This window comes from Apteryx rowi, unplaced genomic scaffold, assembly GCF_003343035.1.
Source record: "Apteryx rowi isolate R43461 unplaced genomic scaffold, aptRow1 scaffold_115, whole genome shotgun sequence".
NCBI lineage: Eukaryota > Metazoa > Chordata > Aves > Apterygiformes > Apterygidae > Apteryx > Apteryx rowi.
In genome coordinates this window covers 2,200,665-2,218,516 of record NW_020447364.1, presented here as the reverse complement: position 1 = coordinate 2,218,516, position 17,852 = coordinate 2,200,665, and the positions used below count along the sequence as shown (strand labels likewise).

At 42.6% G+C, this 17,852-nt stretch overlaps 1 protein-coding gene across 1 annotated transcript in view; it reads right to left on the bottom strand.

The window, feature by feature from the left end:
* The window catches only part of PASD1 (PAS domain containing repressor 1), a 33,132-nt gene extending 21,852 nt beyond the window's left edge, over nt 1-11,280 (bottom strand). The window contains exons 1-8 of the mRNA XM_026079825.1: nt 11,220-11,280; nt 9,572-9,628; nt 7,980-8,134; nt 6,621-6,712; nt 4,730-4,819; nt 2,670-2,790; nt 1,359-1,472; nt 308-426 (exon numbers count right to left, since the gene is read on the bottom strand). Of these exons, the coding sequence (XP_025935610.1) occupies nt 308-426; nt 1,359-1,472; nt 2,670-2,790; nt 4,730-4,819; nt 6,621-6,712; nt 7,980-8,134; nt 9,572-9,603 (723 nt within the window). The 5' untranslated portion in view covers nt 9,604-9,628; nt 11,220-11,280. The remainder of the gene's footprint in view (nt 1-307; nt 427-1,358; nt 1,473-2,669; nt 2,791-4,729; nt 4,820-6,620; nt 6,713-7,979; nt 8,135-9,571; nt 9,629-11,219) is intronic.
* Nucleotides 11,281-17,852: the final 6,572 nt, after the last annotated feature.

Genomic DNA, 17,852 nt, shown 5'->3' with positions numbered 1-17,852 from the left:
TTAGCTGGTCACCTTTATTGGTACTTCCTGAGCTTGCTGCTCTGAAACGTCCCATCATGCAACCACCTCTTCTCAAATGCAACTCCTATTTTTCCTCATTCCCAAGTATGTTCAAACATAGCAATGTTCTAAATCATTTACAAATCCTCAGCACAATTTACACTGTCAAGTATACTCTTTGAGAGGCTCCTGCAACATGGCTCCTCTTGCAACAGCTGTGAACATCACTTGTGGTAACAGTACCAGGCTCTTCAACTGAGTGCCGATTTCCAGAATGAAAGGGAAAATGCAAACTGAGAGCCCTCACCTTTAAGAACTGTGGTGTGACGAGACGAACAGTTGCTACGAGGCAAATCTGCTCCTCTGTGGCTGACCTGAAAGCTCGTGCAATAGCTGACTCAAAGCCATTACAGGAGGGTGTAGGCACTAGACACAACCGGATACATTTATTTAAAAAGAAGACGACGACATTTCTATTCATGTTAAGACAGGTACAATGACTGACGAAACCCAAACAATGAATTCCTTCGACCCACAGCGTGATGCCACGCTGGTACCACATTGATCTTAATCAAAGCTCGACCCTTYAGACTCCAAGTTGCACACTTGTAACTACCTCCCCCTGGCTTGCGGAAAAGCTTTATGAGACAGCTCTCATCAGCTGGGAACATGCACCTACAGCATCCTTGCTGGGATGTCTGTAAGAAGGCTGGAAGACTGTGATGCAAAGACACTGATATTCAGCTGACTTTTAGGGTGGAGGGCTTTGCATTATTTTTGCTATTTTCCTGTGTATGTTTTGCAAGTGTCCCATTAAAATCACAGATTGAGGACCAAGATGAYATAGGAAGAGCTCCTGATACCATTTTTCTGCCAGGAACATTCTTCTCAACAGAAAGTAAAACAGCTTACATTGGATGTTAGARGGTGTGATGAAGAGGTCAGAGCAAGGAAATAGCACCTTTTTGCAACCCAACATTTGCAAAATCCAAGATTTTGCAGGTTTCTCAAACTATAYCATTTTTAAGAAGTGCCATTTCATTGCCACAAGTGAAACAGAATATTTAATTTCACTGGCTATTTGAATAAATAGGCTGCTTTAAAGTTGGCAGTGGGTCAGATGTAGGGTTGATCCTGCATCACCTCTCTAAGCAAGGCACTGTGAAGATTGCACTCTTCTGACCAGCAGCCTCCCCAGCACTTCTATATGAAAAACATCTCTAACATATCTGCAGCACATTCCATTCCTGCTGATTAGGGGCCATTTTCAGTTGAAACAAGGCCTTTACGTGGCTACAGATGAAGACACAATTTAAAGGAGAGAGGCAGAGGTAAAGTAGACTGGAGCAGCAACTTACCATGAGCAAAATATTTAAAATCCACTACAAATTTCACATATTCATATGTCAGGGGTTCATTTGGATCTAAGCTGCCTCTTGCTAAATGGCAGCAAAACTCTATTTGTTTTTCCGCTGAAATGAGAGAAAGAGAGGGAGACAAACACAATGTTACTAGAAGTCTGCACTTTAGCACACTCAACTTATCTAATCTCTAGAGGTTTTTATACCAACCCTGCCACTGTGGTATCCGAGCAAATTCTGCTGGGATGTTCTTGACAGCCATAAGTAAATACGCATCTACTAGAAGAAGTGATCACCTGGTTTTGCTTAAGGAAATGTATTCTCATCCCTTCTCTGCGGCTTTATAGTTATCCTGCTGCACTGGCCTGAAGCCCTGGCCGTGCTGAAGTCGGCGGCATTTGCCCCTGCCTCCAGCGTGAGCAGGATTTCATGCAAAGCCGCGAAGTGACATTGAAATGCTCTCCTCTGGCACTGCTCAGTAGGACCCCGAGTCAAAGGGCACCAAAGTCACCCTAAGCCCTTCCAGCAGCTACAGCGGGCGGCGTGCCAAGCCCTCACTGCGTTTTACGCCTGAAGTATGAGCTCCCCGGATTAGCCCGGGCAATCTGCAGCCAGAGGGAAACCGCCCCCCGCAGAGGGAGCCAGCGCTGCGTGCTGCGCGCACTTCCCACGAGGGCGCGAAGGAGCAAGCGCGGCCAGGCCCCGGTGGCCCGGGGAAGGAGAGGGCGAGAGGGCAGCAGGGCGTTCTCCCAGCAGAGGCTGGTGAAGATGGGGTTTCAAGCTCTGGTGCGGGGATGTGCTCTGGGGAGAACAGTGGAGGAAGGGACATTTTAGGAGCGGGGCAGCAGCCAGCAGTGGAGACCTGGACCCAGATTTCAGCCAGGAAGGCCGGTGTTTAAATTACACTATCCTGAGATACGCAAGTGTCCTGAGGAAGGAAGGGTCTGCCAGAACTCTCCAGGTTTCCTCCTAYCCCTTTTCTTCCCCCAAGCTCTCCACTCCTCTCACAGGCTCGGTCCAGCATCCCACCCAGGGAGAAATCTCTCATGGGGGGCAACTTTGCTCTGCCCCACAACGCAAAGCAAACAGTCAAATAAAGGCTGTCCAAATCAAAGGTCAAGTATTGGGAGCATATAGGAACATTAGGTGATGCRCTGCATTAAAAAACAGACATATTAAAGGAGAATTTAACAAAACAGAAATGGCAGGCAGGAGAATTAAAGAGCTGGAGAGCACTTTGTAGACTCCCCTTGGGAGCTGTTTGCCTTTGGCAAATTTCTCTGATAGACAGACAAGGGAAGAGCTTACCGTTTAGAAAATCAGCTGCAACAGGATCTGTCATGAGCATRTGTGGAGAAAGGAGCTTGTACACCTCACTCTGCTCCCGCTCAGGCAGAAAGTTTAATATATTTTGGTCCACCAAATCTGACTGATACAAAAGAATGCTTTGTCATGTTCAACAGTACAGCTTTCCACAGTCACATGTGTTTTCATCCCACAGCAGAACACAAATGTTGCCTGTCTAGCACAGATGCTTCACACAAGAAAGCTACACTAGAAAGTGTTGCTTTAGAAACAGGACTCTCTTCGAGGTGACATACAGTGCCCCTATACTTAAGAAGGAACTTGAAAAGTCGCACTCTATCTGCAAATGGATCTAGGGCAGGACATAACCCAGAGGTTATTTTACCCTTGGATTATTATCTATTTCCAAAAGGCTGAATGGGTTCCAGAGGTTGCCTTGCAGTTACAGACAGAAACAAGCTRGAGAAGAAACCCTGACTTCATAGGAATAGAACAGGATACGAAATATCATTTCAGAATGAAAACTTATAACATTTCCTTTCGAAAACATGAGACAGAAGTGGGAGAGCTCTTTCTGCATCCTCCATTTCTGTTCTAGATGAACTTCTGGCTAAATCRACTTGACTTGCCAAGCAGCTCAGTGCTGATAAACCCACACATCCTGACCAAGATGGTTCTACCGAAAGATCAGCACATATCTGTTACTTTGCAGCCTAGAACATCCAGTCAGGTTAACTGCATGTTCAAATTCGTCCTCACACACCATCATCTATGTCTCATGCTTGGCACCAGATGAAAGCAAAAGTGTTCTTGAGGGGCTAGCAGAAACTTCTGTACCCAACAACTAAGTGACTTCTAGAAATTCTCCCAGGAAAATCTTATGCCCCGTATTTGTTACTAACAACTGTGGGCTCAGAGTAGCAAAACCTAACGTGATTGAAAGGGCATAGATTTAGTCCTGAAATCACCTTTAAATTATCTGAGAAGAGCTTCAGCAAGAACAGATTTCATAAGCATGAGATTTTCCATGTACTTGATGGGATAAACACCACCCAGAACCTTCTTCAGATGTGCAGTCAAGCGGAGAGCTATGACTACAGTGATTTTGCATAGATTTTTTTAGCTAACTCGCAGACTCTAAGAGAGAATCTGTTACTCACAGGAGCTTGAGCTACTCCCTAAGGGTTTGTCRGTGTATTCCCCACCCACAGTCAGTTGTCTCTGCCATGACATTCATACCATGGCTGATGTCAAACACAACAGAGTGGAAACAGTCGTGTGAGGGGACCGCCATTTGTGGCAGCCCTTTGCATAGAGTGACATCATCCTGCGGGTCCCTTGCTGAAGCATTGCACAGCCAGAAAGTCCACAGAGAATAATGGTAAAGCCTTGTGCTACAATTGTGTTGCAATATGTATTAACCAAGGATCTAGTGTTATCGATCCAAATGTAAAATATGACTTAAAGGGTAACAGACTGGTGCAAGCACCAGTTAGACTGCATTTCCTGTTCATGCACATAGATTAAGCCGGCCAGTGCACTCGAATCCTGCAGGTTTGGCAGAAACGTGTTTCTTTTGCAAAGCCCAATTCTCAGCCCATGGAAAGCAATGGAATTTTTGGCAGGCTTGAGGCCAGATGTGCCTGGGAGGGGGAAGATGTGAAACACATCTACCCCAGCTGAATCACCCGCACTTGCTATTTTAAGAAAGAGCAGCAGCTTGAACTGGCTCCAAAGCGCTTGCCCTGGATGGCTGCAGCCCACTGCTGAGCATGTGACACAGGTCCCTCTCGACGCCAGACTGTACGGGACAGGAACTAAGGCTCAGGGAGAGAGAACTGGCTTTCTAATTCTCATGCTGTCATAGCCCCAAAGTTCGCTTCCAGAGGTCCACAGCTTGGGCCCCAACACATCACTGGAGAGCAGACATTACACAGTACTAAATCTTTCCACTTGGGTGGTTGCCTCTTTGGTTGGACAAAACCAAGCCCCATCTTTGCAATAACAGGGCTGCGTTACGGCAGGAGAAAGATTCTTCAATGTATTGCATTGTCAGAACTTACCGGTAAGTGTCCAAGCAGAGATGAGACACTGTCAGATACATAAATAATAATCCCATCAGTGGTAAGAGCAATGAGAAAGCCATCTAATGCCTAATGATAAAAGGCAGGCCAAAAGAGAAAAAAAAAGAATTATGTTAGGGAACAACTTAGAATACAATACAGTAGGCTAATTATTTCAAAGGCGATGCCTCTAACAGCCTAAAACCCACATAAATCAATTATGGTAATGATGGTTCAACATGGAAAAATAAAAATGACACATGATGTCTAATTCAGCATTCTTTTTATATTCTTATTTTCTCATTAATATTAAATTGACTTGCACTTTGCATCCAGTGAGTATTTATTTAACATGAAGCAAGATRCTGGTTGCTAAATTTTCTACACCCACATAATCCTGGTGACTTCAATCACTTCATTATGTGTTCTGAATTACACAATAGTTAACTAATTCAGTGTGTATAGAGATGCWAGATATCATCATGGCAAACCTAGCATGACGGATGGACGGATGGATGGATGGATGAAAAAGTAGAAACAGACAAGTTACACAATGCTGTATTTTTAGCAACTTGTGGTTATCATGGGTGAGATTTAAAGCACTATTTATTTTGTTTAAAGCATTCGTTTACTAGGCTAGTGACAYGACAATTTTAAATTTTGTTTTGTTTTTCCTTTCTTATTCTCAATGGTTTCTGGCCTGGATTTGAAGTTCTCTATCCCTTTTTAAGTCACTGAATATATTTTCTTCGAGTGTTTTTCCTGTTCTTTGCAACAGCTTCTTGCACCACTGATCCAGTCTCTATTCCTACTCTTCTGTAACAATTATCAAAATCTAGGATGTTTAATCTCTGGTCGGCACAGCACACAAAGCCAGCTCTTCTGGAGACACCATGAGGGTGCGCTGCAGCTTAGTCTACAGGGAGCCGAGGATGCTGAGCAGAGGTACGCTCACCAACTTCCCTAACAGCCAGTTATTCCCCACCTCAGCATTGTGCTCTGCCTTAGCTGAAAATAAATTCTCTCAGAACAGATGAGCTTTTGACTTTAAGTAAACTGGTCAATGGCCTAATATAGTCCAGCAAACTGACAGTTATTAAAGGGTTGTCTCCCCCAGCAACTTCTCRGGGGGGATTTGTTTTGATTCAGCTGGAACAAAGCAGCTTGTTTGGTGAGAGAAATTCGCAGAAAGACTGAATAGACTTTTCCAGGGAGGTGAGTCATGACATCCTGATGAAAAGGAACAACTAAGACACTGCAGCACCTCCCAGCTCAGCCCAGCATCCACCCTTATTCTGGTGGGGCAAAGAGCGACAGCTGCCTACACAGGACAGGAGAGCTCCTAGGCAGAGGAGCAGACAGCACAAAACCCAAGCTGCGTCTTTAAGAATGGCTTGGGAAAATGCAGGTTCTTCAACAAAGCACAGGGATGTTTTTAGATCAGCCAAATGTTTTTATAGGTGAGAGTAGCAGAGCTGTTCTGCTGAATGCATGTGAAAGCAATGCAAGTAAAAGATGTTAATGGGATGTGGGAGGAAGAGAGCTGCTCTGTTTTTTTCAGGTCCTTTCAAGTTTTTGCTAATACTACCAGTTTTACTGGCTGTTCTGAGAAGGGCAGTTCTGTTTTTCCTCTCAGCAGGCCAAATCTGGGCCAAATTGGTCTTCATTCTTAAATGAAAAGCTATTTATCTTTAAGGGGAAGCAACCATCTTAACTCTATGTCTGCAAAACATTCAGCACAACAGTGCTCTCAGTCAGCTTTGGATTATATGTGCCAGCACAGTAGAAATCATTAACATTGGGACCTACAGGTGAAAGGAACTATATCTCTGAACTACTCCACCAAACTGATTAGTTCTCACTAATCTATGCAGCTTTAATTTCTTCTTACCTCTAACATCAACTGGGTGAACTCCTCGTTGCTAAGAAATGAAGGCTTCCAGTCTTGTCTAATCTCACAGGCTTCTGTCTGTGCTGTGATTTCTTAAAGAGAAAACATCAAAAAAGCAACATGACTCATGTTAGTTGGAGAAATTTTTTTTCATTTTCAAGTAACATAAGACTTCTTTTAAGAGGCTTTCAGAAGAATCATCCTGAGATCATTCTCTGTACAAAGCCTTCCCATACGCAACAGTCATTTTCCACGCCATCATGATACAAATGCCATTAGAAATCAAGAAAAGAAAAAGGGCAGATTTTGAGTGGTCTGAAGAAATCATTCAAAAGTGAAGATTAATGGGCTAATTTCAGAGTAAACTCAGCAGATCCACTGAGGGTATTACAGGCTCCCAGCCGGCACCACTGACAGCGGGAAGGGTTCTCAACTCTGCCACTTCAGGAGGACCCACGTGGGTCCACAGGCAGCAGGACAGGCTGCCTTCTGCCATCTCCTAGCTCAGGATACCCTGGGAACAGAGTAGAGAAACACCTTTCTCTATGCGTTTGTGATGCATGGTGTTCCTCTGCTCTTCCTCTCTCGTGCCCTGTTTGAGCGTGCACAGCACATGGCAGGAAGACCCAGGTGGCACCCGGTGCTCCTCTCTACTAGTCCTCTAGGGAAACAGGGAAATGGCATTTGGGGACTGGTGTGGCTGGCAGAGATGAAGAGACCATGGACAAACAATTTCAGGTCAGCACGGCTTGTGAACCTACCTCTTCCACAGCCAAGGGAGAGGACAATAAGCGAGGAGGAAGGGGAGGGAAGATGTGAAAGGCAAAATGCCCTGAAAAACGGGAATGGACAGAGGGAGAGATTATAGACAGAGATCTAACAGGCCCAGGGGCAGTAGGATGGTGACAGAGGACTGGGCAAGGGAACATGGGGAAGAGAGAGCTGGGGAAAAGCAAGCTACAGAGCAGAGCAGACAGTGACAAGATAATATCAAAGAGTCCAGGAATAGAAAACAGAGCAGGGCACACAGGAAAAGGAGAACAAAACATAGCAGGGGATGCAGAGGTCAGTGAGGGAAATGGAGTGATGTCATTACATTAGAAAACATACAGTACTGAATCTTTTCAAGTATATCCTTKTTTAACCAATCAGCAATCTATTCAAACCTAGCAAATTTCCTGAGGCCAATTGCTATGCCTTATTCTGCCCCCTGCTTAGTGTTCGTGTCATCTATGGAGGTTTTGGATGCTTGGGAAAAACAGCACTCATCATCTGAGCAGAACTCAGCTGCTGGCCAGATGCAGAGCCAATGCCTTTGACACAGGGAGGTTCGGGAACAGGCCCAGCACTCTCCAGTACCTTTCTGTTTCTGTAAGAAGTCGATGGTCCTCTGCAGGATTGTGGACTTGTCCATTTTGAGAGGGTGCCCATGGCCTTGCAGCATTGTGCAAAGCTCTTTAATGAGGACATTGAACTGGTCTCTCCTTTTCTTCTCAGATTTGTTGCGTGATGCCCTGGGTAACGGAAACACAAATGCCACTAAGTAAAATGAAGGACCTAGAGCTTGAACCAGTGAGGGCTAAGGGACCCTGTTCCAGCAAAAGACTTCAAATGTAAGAATCCAAAGTCTGCTTGGATGCTCATTTGTTCAAAATTAGGTTTGGACTTAAGTGCTTTGCTGATGCTTACAGCCTTGCAGCAGGACTGAACTCACAAACAGCAAGGATATCTGGAGGTAACAAACATGACATATTTATTTAAGCAAGACCATATCTTCACATACATTTCAGTAGCAGTTCTCATTTGTTTGCACATTTCAAAAGTGGTGGTAACTAGATGAAGGTGTTATGGGCCAAATTCCTCCAATAAGTGAAGCCCTGGCTTCTATATGCTCACAGTTTGCCCACGCCATTTTTATAAGTTTTGGGGGGTTTTTTTGTTTTTTTTTTTGTTTGTTTTTGCAGTTAGTGCACACAGATGTAAGGGGCAAAAAAAGAATGATGCCTTATTTCCTGACTTCTACTTGCAAAAGTAGCTTATACACACAGGATGCTGTGTGGAGACAACTGTGGAATAGAGCCAAGTACTCTTATATCTGGTTTTGAAAATCTGGAGTGGTAGTAGTGTCATATATGAAACTGGGAATGTTAAGAGTCTGGCAGTAGAAACCACAGACTGACTTCCAGCTTGCATTAATACATTTTAATAATGTTTTATTAGGGTTTTCCCCTCCATTAAAAACAATAAAGGAAAAAGCCAATCTATTCAGTTTCTTCCAAAATGTTCTTTCCAGTGCTCATATCAGAGGTAACCTTATTTTCATACAAACTCTTCCAGTAGTAATTAATTTTTTACAAGCATATTCATGATGATACATGCTTCCTGTGATCTAGATCAAGTGTGGTATGCAGAAACCATTTCCATTCATATTCAGATTGGCATTTGGAGGTTCTCAGCTCCGGCTCTTATATTCATACCCATTCCCGTCTTGGCACTAATGTAGAAAGACTAATTAGAACYGAACCAAATGCTTCTCTGAAGGGAGACGAACTCATACCCTTGCTAAAGCAGGGCTGTCCTCTAAGTTTCATGGGGAACTCTACCCCAGGTGAGCAGTGCTGCATGATGTCAATAAAATGACGCATTAGGAATACTGCATCAGGATAATAAACAGGCACCGGATAATTAGGGATTCTGAGGGCCAGACAATGTAATCTGGCAACCCCCGTGCTGATTAACCTGTCATAGGGCGGTCAAATACACTATGAGAAGCTGAAAAGGTGACAGAGATATGTTATTTTTGGTCTGCTATACAAAGTCTGTAAACTAAATGGGAGTTTTGACTCTGACATCTGTGGCCCCAACTAGTTTTTATGCATCAGACAACACAGCATTTGCAATTGCACCCTGGCAGGGCTTCCATCCTCTGTGCCCTGTGGACCCATTCCTACCTCTTTGCCCTGTCCTTCTCATCTTCATCCATCAGTTCGTCTACACAACACAGGGCTCTGGAAGGAAAAGACAGCAGTACTTACTGAGGCATATTCTCTGATTTTGTTGAGGATGTCAGAATTCGACCCTATGGAGCTTACTGCTTTGTACATCATGACATCCCAGATGTTCTTATCTTCCCTTTCCCTAACCTACAATCCCTTATGCAGTTTCTTGTTTTTTCTTTCTGCACCAGATACTGAGGCTTGAGAAGTGAAACCTTTGCTAAAAGCCAAAAAATACAGCTTCAACAGGTGTGATTTTACAGGGAAAGAGATCAGAGCCGGTAACTGCTGCGCTGCCTTTGCACTCCCTTCTGTGCTTCCGACACAGCCACATGCAAGCCCAGCTGCTGCCTGATGCAGCCAGGGGAGCACCACAGACAGGCAAAATCTGCAAATTCTGTGCAGGAAATAGCAGCTACTCTGCAACTGTGATTTCATTCTTCAGTCTGTGCCAGATACTACTGTGCTTGATCCTGTTTTGGGAAACCAACCAGGCTGCTGGATTTCACTGCAGTGGTTAAACAGTATCTGAGATTTCTTTCCCAGTGGAAGAGCACAGGAGGACATAGGAAACTGTGCTGATTCCAAGAAGGATTAGTAATAAGCAACAACAGGGTACCATCAGAAGATCTGAGAGACCATATGATAGATAGATTCATCCAAAGCCCACTGTAGGCAATGACTGCTGCTTATCCCACTGGCCTTTAAACACACCATCCAAACTGCATCCTGCCACTGGGATTCATACCCAAGACTTCAAGCTAAAACTGTTCCTCACCTGGCATTATCCAGGGAAAGGAAGGGAATGTGACTTGGCTTCCCTGTGGCCTGTATGTCCCTACACCAAAAAAAAAAAGTCATTCTGGGCTGCTGTCTTTATTTTATGCTAACTGTTCATGCAGCACAGGTAAGGAGAACAGTTTGCAACAACAATTCTCAAGAGGGATGCGGTGCTCTCAAGCCCCATGAAACGATGGAAAATTAGACATGATGAGGGTAATTTCTTAACTGGTAGTTTGCTTTCTGTGACTCAGATTGGCTAAGTCAGCGGGACRGGGAGTCACATTCCAGATGTGTCAGCCAGGCAGACACAGGCAAGCCAGCCACCACCACTCCACAGCCTGCACTGCCCAGAGCCCGCTGTGCTGGGCTGCAGCCCGCCTCAGACAGCTCCAAAGCGGCTGGAGATCACATCCGTTCCCAGCTTCAGCACCCATCAGTCTTCATGCTAGTGAGTACTTTCACTGGCAAAACCTTCCCACCAGACTCAGTGCCCGAGGAACACTCTTCGTGGGGTAGATGCAAGTATTTTTCCCTGCTTTGAGACTACTCCAAGCCCAAACAACTAGATGGCTATAAAAGTAACATGAAATAGAAGTACCCACAACTGAYAGAAGTTAAAGATACTGCTCGTAATAAAGCAACAAAAATTTACCCTCACTTCTCTGCTCCAGGGTGGGGATCTCCCTCCCTGCAGAAGACCTGGGCAGAGGAAAACTGAATGAAACGATTTCTTTGTCTCAAAAGGTGAATATACACCACAGAGAGGGAGTGGTTCTCACTGCCTGAGTCATTGAAAGCAAAGAGCCAAATTAGAAATTACCTGTTCTACTCCTCAGATTCATCAGTCCAGACTGACTGAGTGGGATTAGCACTTCTTATCACCATGTAAATAGAGACGGAGAAAAATTAATCCTGGAAGGAAAAGCAAATCCAGTTAAAACACAATTGCAGACAAGACTTAGCTTAGAGAGCYGCAATCACTTCAGGCTGAAAAAGTCTACCACGGTAAATTAGAAACAGACTCAAGTATAACAGGTCAAAGCTCAGCAAAGCCTCCAGGACCTGAAGAGCTGGGACAGTATTCTGGGATTCTTGATCTGTGTGCACCATTTACTCCATTGGACTTGCAGAAGAAGCCAGGCAATGCCAAAATGAGCTCCTGTTTCCAAACAATAACATGGCCCGGTAGTGAGGAAGAATGGCCCTACTAGCTTGGGGTCACTAAGAATCAATACAAGTCCTTTCCAAAATACGACAAAATATGACCTGGYATGTATGTTATGAAAAGCAGCGAGTATATTCCATACTTGAGCTATCCAATCTTGTGATGAAAAATCTCCAAGATGAACATGATCACCTAGAGCCAGTGCAAACCACATATAAGCACCTAAGGATGGATTTAGGACCTCGCTAAGGTTTGCTACGGACATAACACGAGCGTCTCCTTTTTGATTACTATTTGAACAGCTACTAATGAACGTTCTGAATGCCACATGAATTTGAAGCTTTTAATGATTTTAATTATCCCAAACACTTAATTTTGGTTGTATTATTTCTTTTTCTATATCTAATGCTTATTGTTTCTCAATTATTCATCTTTGTCACATTCTCTCTTCTTTCTCTGATCTCTTTGACTATACCCACCCCACAGTGTTCACCTCTGGAACCGCAGCCATCGAAACTTGTTTTGATTCAAACAACCCTAATTCTCTGGAAAGATACAGATACAACCAAGCTGTCCATGATTGAGAGTAATATCTTCAACAACAACCAAGTGCTGGGTTTCCAAATTTAACAAACTTTCAATGCGGTTTGAGTGACCTGATGGCTTTGAGCTCCAGGTTCACTACCTGCTTTTCTTGTTATCATTAGCTTTCAGAATCACCTCAAGATATTGCAAAAAACTTGTGACACTACCAATAACAAAATGTTTGTAAATATGGGGGACAAATAAACATATCTACATTTCTAATATTCTATAGGACTAGCAATAGTTTTTCCATTTCTCAGATGAGTGAAAACGTCACAAGTGGAAGAAAACAACAAGCCAGCTGAAGAACTGCTGGAAGATATACAGATCAAGTAGGCATACTGGAAAGGGCAGATAGGAAAGATGTAGGAATTGCCAATGTAGGACCACTGCTAAACACCATGAGTAACACAGATGCCATCCAATGGTACCAAGAGAGTGCTTTGTAGGGGCGGTTTATGTGAGTTAGATGAGACAGCAGGCCAAATTCCTGTTCATTACAGCTAAATGCAATTGTCAGTCCATTTGCTCAAAAATTTGTCTCAGATAAACTGTAATATGGTGGTTATAAACTGTAATATGGAAGTTAGATGTAAGAGGCTTGAAAGCACTGAAACGATAGAAGTACAAGAGCATAAAATACTTAATGTGTTTCAGTAGTAAGTGGTTCAGTAAAAAGTGCAGTTGAGATTAAGTGATCATTTTCAGTTTGGAACATGAACTTCCAGGGAAAAACTTACGCAACTACTGTTATCCCCAGTGAAACAACAACTGAAAACAACACCTACATAACAAGTTTAAATATGGTGGACCTGCTATGCTTCTGTTTTCACAGTAGTCTTATGCTGGTCAAATTACAAGCATCTACCTCGTTCAAAAGGAGATAAGATCTTATTTGTTATCCAATTGACCTAAAATAGAACTGAAATTCTTATCTTAGTCACAATTGCTCATCAGTTAGTCCTATTTTTTCAAAATTATATAGTTGTTTCTCTTCTCGAAGGACAAGCAACCCAGAATTTTGCTCAGTCTTAATAACTTCACAGATATATGCATAAAGAAAATGCTTTTTTTCAAAGCAATGAGTTAACATGAAAATAAGACAAATGGATCCATCGCAATTTTCAGAGAACATTTTTTTATTCAGGCTTAATTATACAAAAATTCAGCCAAAAAAAAAGGATTCTTCCTGAGTTTTGAGTGCAAAGCTTTATGCAGAAATCTTCATCTTGTCCCGTATTGTACAGTCCGATTGACTGAAGAGCATCTCCCACCTGAAACCCTCAGAAAGCCCGACAGGTTCCCTGCCTTGTACACATGACTGTCCTCCCAAACAGTCTGACTGTGAAGCAGTATGTTGAGAAAGGCTTTTTTGTCACYGAGTGAGACAACAGTCCTGTTAATGCTTACCAAGGCGAAACCAGCAAGCGGAGCCCTGATTCTCCAGCCTCTGAGAGCAGCTRTCGCTGCCCACCGCAGCGTGGATGGTGGGAGCTGCAAGGGGCAGAGGGATGAGGCTTCCCAGGTCTGTCCCAGTGGGACACCTCCAATGACCACGAGACATCCTAACTMAACAACAGGCTTGGGTGCTCAAACAGAATAAACGGCCATAAAACAATTTGCAGGCCCAAACTCACCRAGAAGCTTTTTACATGATGCAGCAGGCTGGTGAGCTATAAAAAGTCTTAGCAGAAGACATCTAAGGACAAAATATTCTTAACTGGATTAAGCACTTCAGGACTACATTTAGCTAAGTGCTTTTTGTCTTGTTATGAGCTGGAGTTAAATATAGTAACCAGAATACTTAAGAATAGTTTCATAAGGGTTGTATACACTCCTCAGCAAGATAAGGCACTTAGCACTATTGACAGCAGTATGTCTGCATGTTAAGAGTATTTTAAATAGCTACAGACAGAATCTCTTTGACCTTAACTGTATTAACCAGAGGGATCAAAATTTATTTATTGCCTACTGAAAATCCTCTCCTGCAGCACTTGGAGAGAAGGACTCCTGAACTCTGTTAGCAGGTAAGGAGAGAGTATGCCTGCCAATGCTGCCAGCATCCCTTTTTTTCACCCCACCTACATTAGGTGATGATCAGTTTTCCCACAGAGAAATGCATATGCATCACTGCTTAATTTCCTTAATGTGAAGGGAAAAGATTCTTTCTGCCCTTGTACAGGGAGAGCCTCAAAAAACACTCAYAGCATTTCCAGGGCAAGTTATATTTTAGACTTTTCAAATATCATAGTATTTAAAATCGTTTCTAGGGTTACAGAAAGGGTAATGGAGTACGACAGCCTTAACAAGACAAATGGACTTCTCAGAAACACACATAATAGTTAAAGTGCTATTTCATGCTACCTGCAATATTCTGGTACAATTACTCCTGAGGAGAGAATGAGAGAGAAAGTGAGAGATTTTTTTAAAAAAAACTCTGTTTTGCAGAATTGTCTGACTTCAGGAGGCATCTAAAACTGCAATCTTCTGACAACAGAAAATGTTTATTTATTGGATGACTGAAAATCATCAAAATATTAACATTAACTTGAGAATAACTCCTGTTAATGGAACACTACATTAGCAAGAATTATTCCCCCAAACCCAACAGTTCCTATAAATGCTTCATTACATCCTTAATTTAAATTATGTGATTATGTCATTGAAGGCAAGGTAAAGATCACTTAAAAATCCAGTGCTGGAGAGATTTCTTCATGATCAGTGGCAAGATAAAGCTTTTATCATTCACCTAAAAAAAGGGCCCTAACTAATTTCACTATTTTTCCAATTACATCAATTGGTCTAATTAGAAATATTTTCTCTGCCTAAAAACTCTGCTGTGCCTCTGTTTAACTGTTCATAAAATTTTGGACTTGAGTAACGTGTGGCAGTTGGGGATTCTTCAAATCTATACTGTAGGAAATCTTTTAATTATAGAAATGTGCTGTGCTAACAATCTCCACAGATTTTACATGCAGTGAATTCAGCAGAGAGCCCTCGATTACAAGATAAAGCACTTTGTAGCACAACGTAGCCATAAATAAGAGAGTTAATGCATTCTCCAGCAATACGATTTATATGTCAATATGCCAATGTTTCATTCTTCCTGAGGCAACAGGAGGGCATGCCTGTAGTTGACAGCTAAACAGCTGATATAATTTTTAAAAGGCAGAATTTAACCTTTTCAGTAAAGCGTTACTGATTCAATTATAACATGCTAATGCAAGTGACATTTGCCAAGCAAACGGCACCCCAGAATCGCGATGGTTGTTGGGCACCAGACGCAATCGCCCCTCGGTTTACGTATTGGAGCACCAAAACCTGCTGCTGGCCCCTGCTGTATTTTCACACAGCACCTTCGTAGCACCTGGAACGGGGCTAATGGTGGTGAACTGATGAGGGAACCAACTATTCCGTTGTCTCGCCTGGGGATCTGTCAGAAGAGGGCTTTTTCTGCCGCCGCTGTAACTACTGCATCTCGATGCGCTCCCTTAGCCACAGCGTACCCTTCCCTGCTTTATTGAGCCCTAAATTCAGCTTGTTACCTGTGACAGATTTATGACTACATTCATTACAGCAGTAACAGCTCCAGACAGAAGCTAAGAGGTGCCCAAAGAAAATGGATTATACAAACAATTACACCATAAAAAAGGCCATATCAGAACACTGTGATTCAGCACAGAAATGAAATGAAAGATACAGGGATGAACAATGGGTTTTGTTTTTTTTTAAACCAGGATATGCTGTTGTCTGACAAAAGAAAGGAGAAAAAGATTAAAATACCTAAGAGACATTTGAAAAGAAAAGATGATTACTGGAACATTTTGTTCTCTAGGATTTTTGTAAGATCCAGGAGAAAATAGCTGGCCAACTTTGTTCTGTTCCAGTGATTTACTAAGCCTCGCAGGGTGAAGATGCAACACTGGAGAAGATTATTTAAAATGTCTCCAGGGTTTCTGTAACAAGAAGGGCATGTATTTAATTAATTCTATCAATTTGTCTAATAGCCTCTTAAAATCCTCAAAACATGGCAAAAGGCAGAACTGCTGATTCACAACTCTAAATAGTACAAAACTGCAGTTCTACTGGCACAGGCAGGCTAGGATAAAAACGAATATGCAAATGATACTTCTTCTGCAGTCTTGGATGAATACCTGTGTTCATCTCTAGCCATGAAATGATGATAATACATATAATCAATACACAATTCTTCAACACACTTGACTCGTGACACAGTCTTTCCAGAACTGAATGCTCAGACTAATATCTAGAGCCAAATAATCCTCAGAAAAATAGCACACATACAGTTTTCCCACATGGAACGGGAGTGAAGGCAGTTGTTCACAATACACCCTTTAGTGGAAATTGAGATGTGTGTTTTCATGCAACTATTTGCAGGAGAGGCAGATTGAGACAGAGAGAGGGAATACAGAAATCTAACAATCAGAAGTCTTTTGAACAAAACGTTCTCAAAAAATTTCCAGGAAATATGAACCCCTCAAAGTCGTGGTTCTGCTTAAGACTGATCCTGCTGGTGTAAATGCATAGTCTAGTTCAGAGAAATTTGCAAAAAAAAAGAAAAAAAAAATCAGAGCAATCTGCAATTTCTACCAAGGAAAGTAGTGGTGACATTCAGGGTGACTCCTGCACTACTCACCTCCTGATGTTTGCAGGTAAATTACCATTCCTGCTACATGAATGCAAAAAGGTGAGCGGGGTTCCCTCTCTCACCCCTYCAGGCACTTGCCATCATATTCACTTCTGTGGCAAATCACAGAGATGATGGTCATGGGGGCAGGGTTAACCCAACAAAATCCAGCAATAAAAGGAGCAGCCCAACAAACTAAAAAAAAAAAAATTGGTGCTGTAGCTTAAGCAATATGGACCAACACCCGGTCAAAAATTCACTGCTGGAGTTTTAGATGGATTTCAGGGTTTTATTCAGAATATCTTCAAAACTCTCAGAACAAATCATCTAGGAACACTATTAAAAGAAATCAGCACTCTCTGCTAACTCTGCGTCGTACCATGCAAGGGTCTGCCCAGAGGGTCCCTCTGCACCCCACYGCTGTGTGCTCGGTCATCAGGGAGCGCCAGCTGGAGCGCCTCGCTGGGAGGTGCTGTGTGTGACTCCCACCAAGAGCACATAGCTAGTATCAGCTGTAYTTATGACATTAAGTGAGGTCATTTGGGGGTTTTGGATTTTGTTGTCAAAGCTGTCTTTTGGATATGTTATCCTGACATAACTCTTGTAATTCCTCTTCTGTTCTATTTACTACTGGTGAAATTCATCCTAAGCAGAGAACTACATAAAGTCTACGCATCATTAAACTATCTATTTTTAGGCCTTGGGCTCTGCTTGTGCACTAAACAAATGTAATCATTAAACAATAAAGAAAATGAGCTATCTATTCAAACTAAATACCTTCTCCTCTACCTCTGTCAGCCAGAGAACAACCTCCAACAACTACCCATACAAAAYAGAAAAAGGTTTTTCTAAACAAATCATGATACAAGTCTTCAAAATCTTTTCATTACCTATTCCATATAAAATTTTTAATGGGTTGTTTGTTTCATCTTCTGACATCCAGGTTAAAGGCAGACCTATGCTAACAGAAGGGAAGTTTTTCACCTGAAGAAGATGCATGACATACTACCGCAAGCATATTCAGTGAGTATCTGATTTAGAATATTAATTACTTC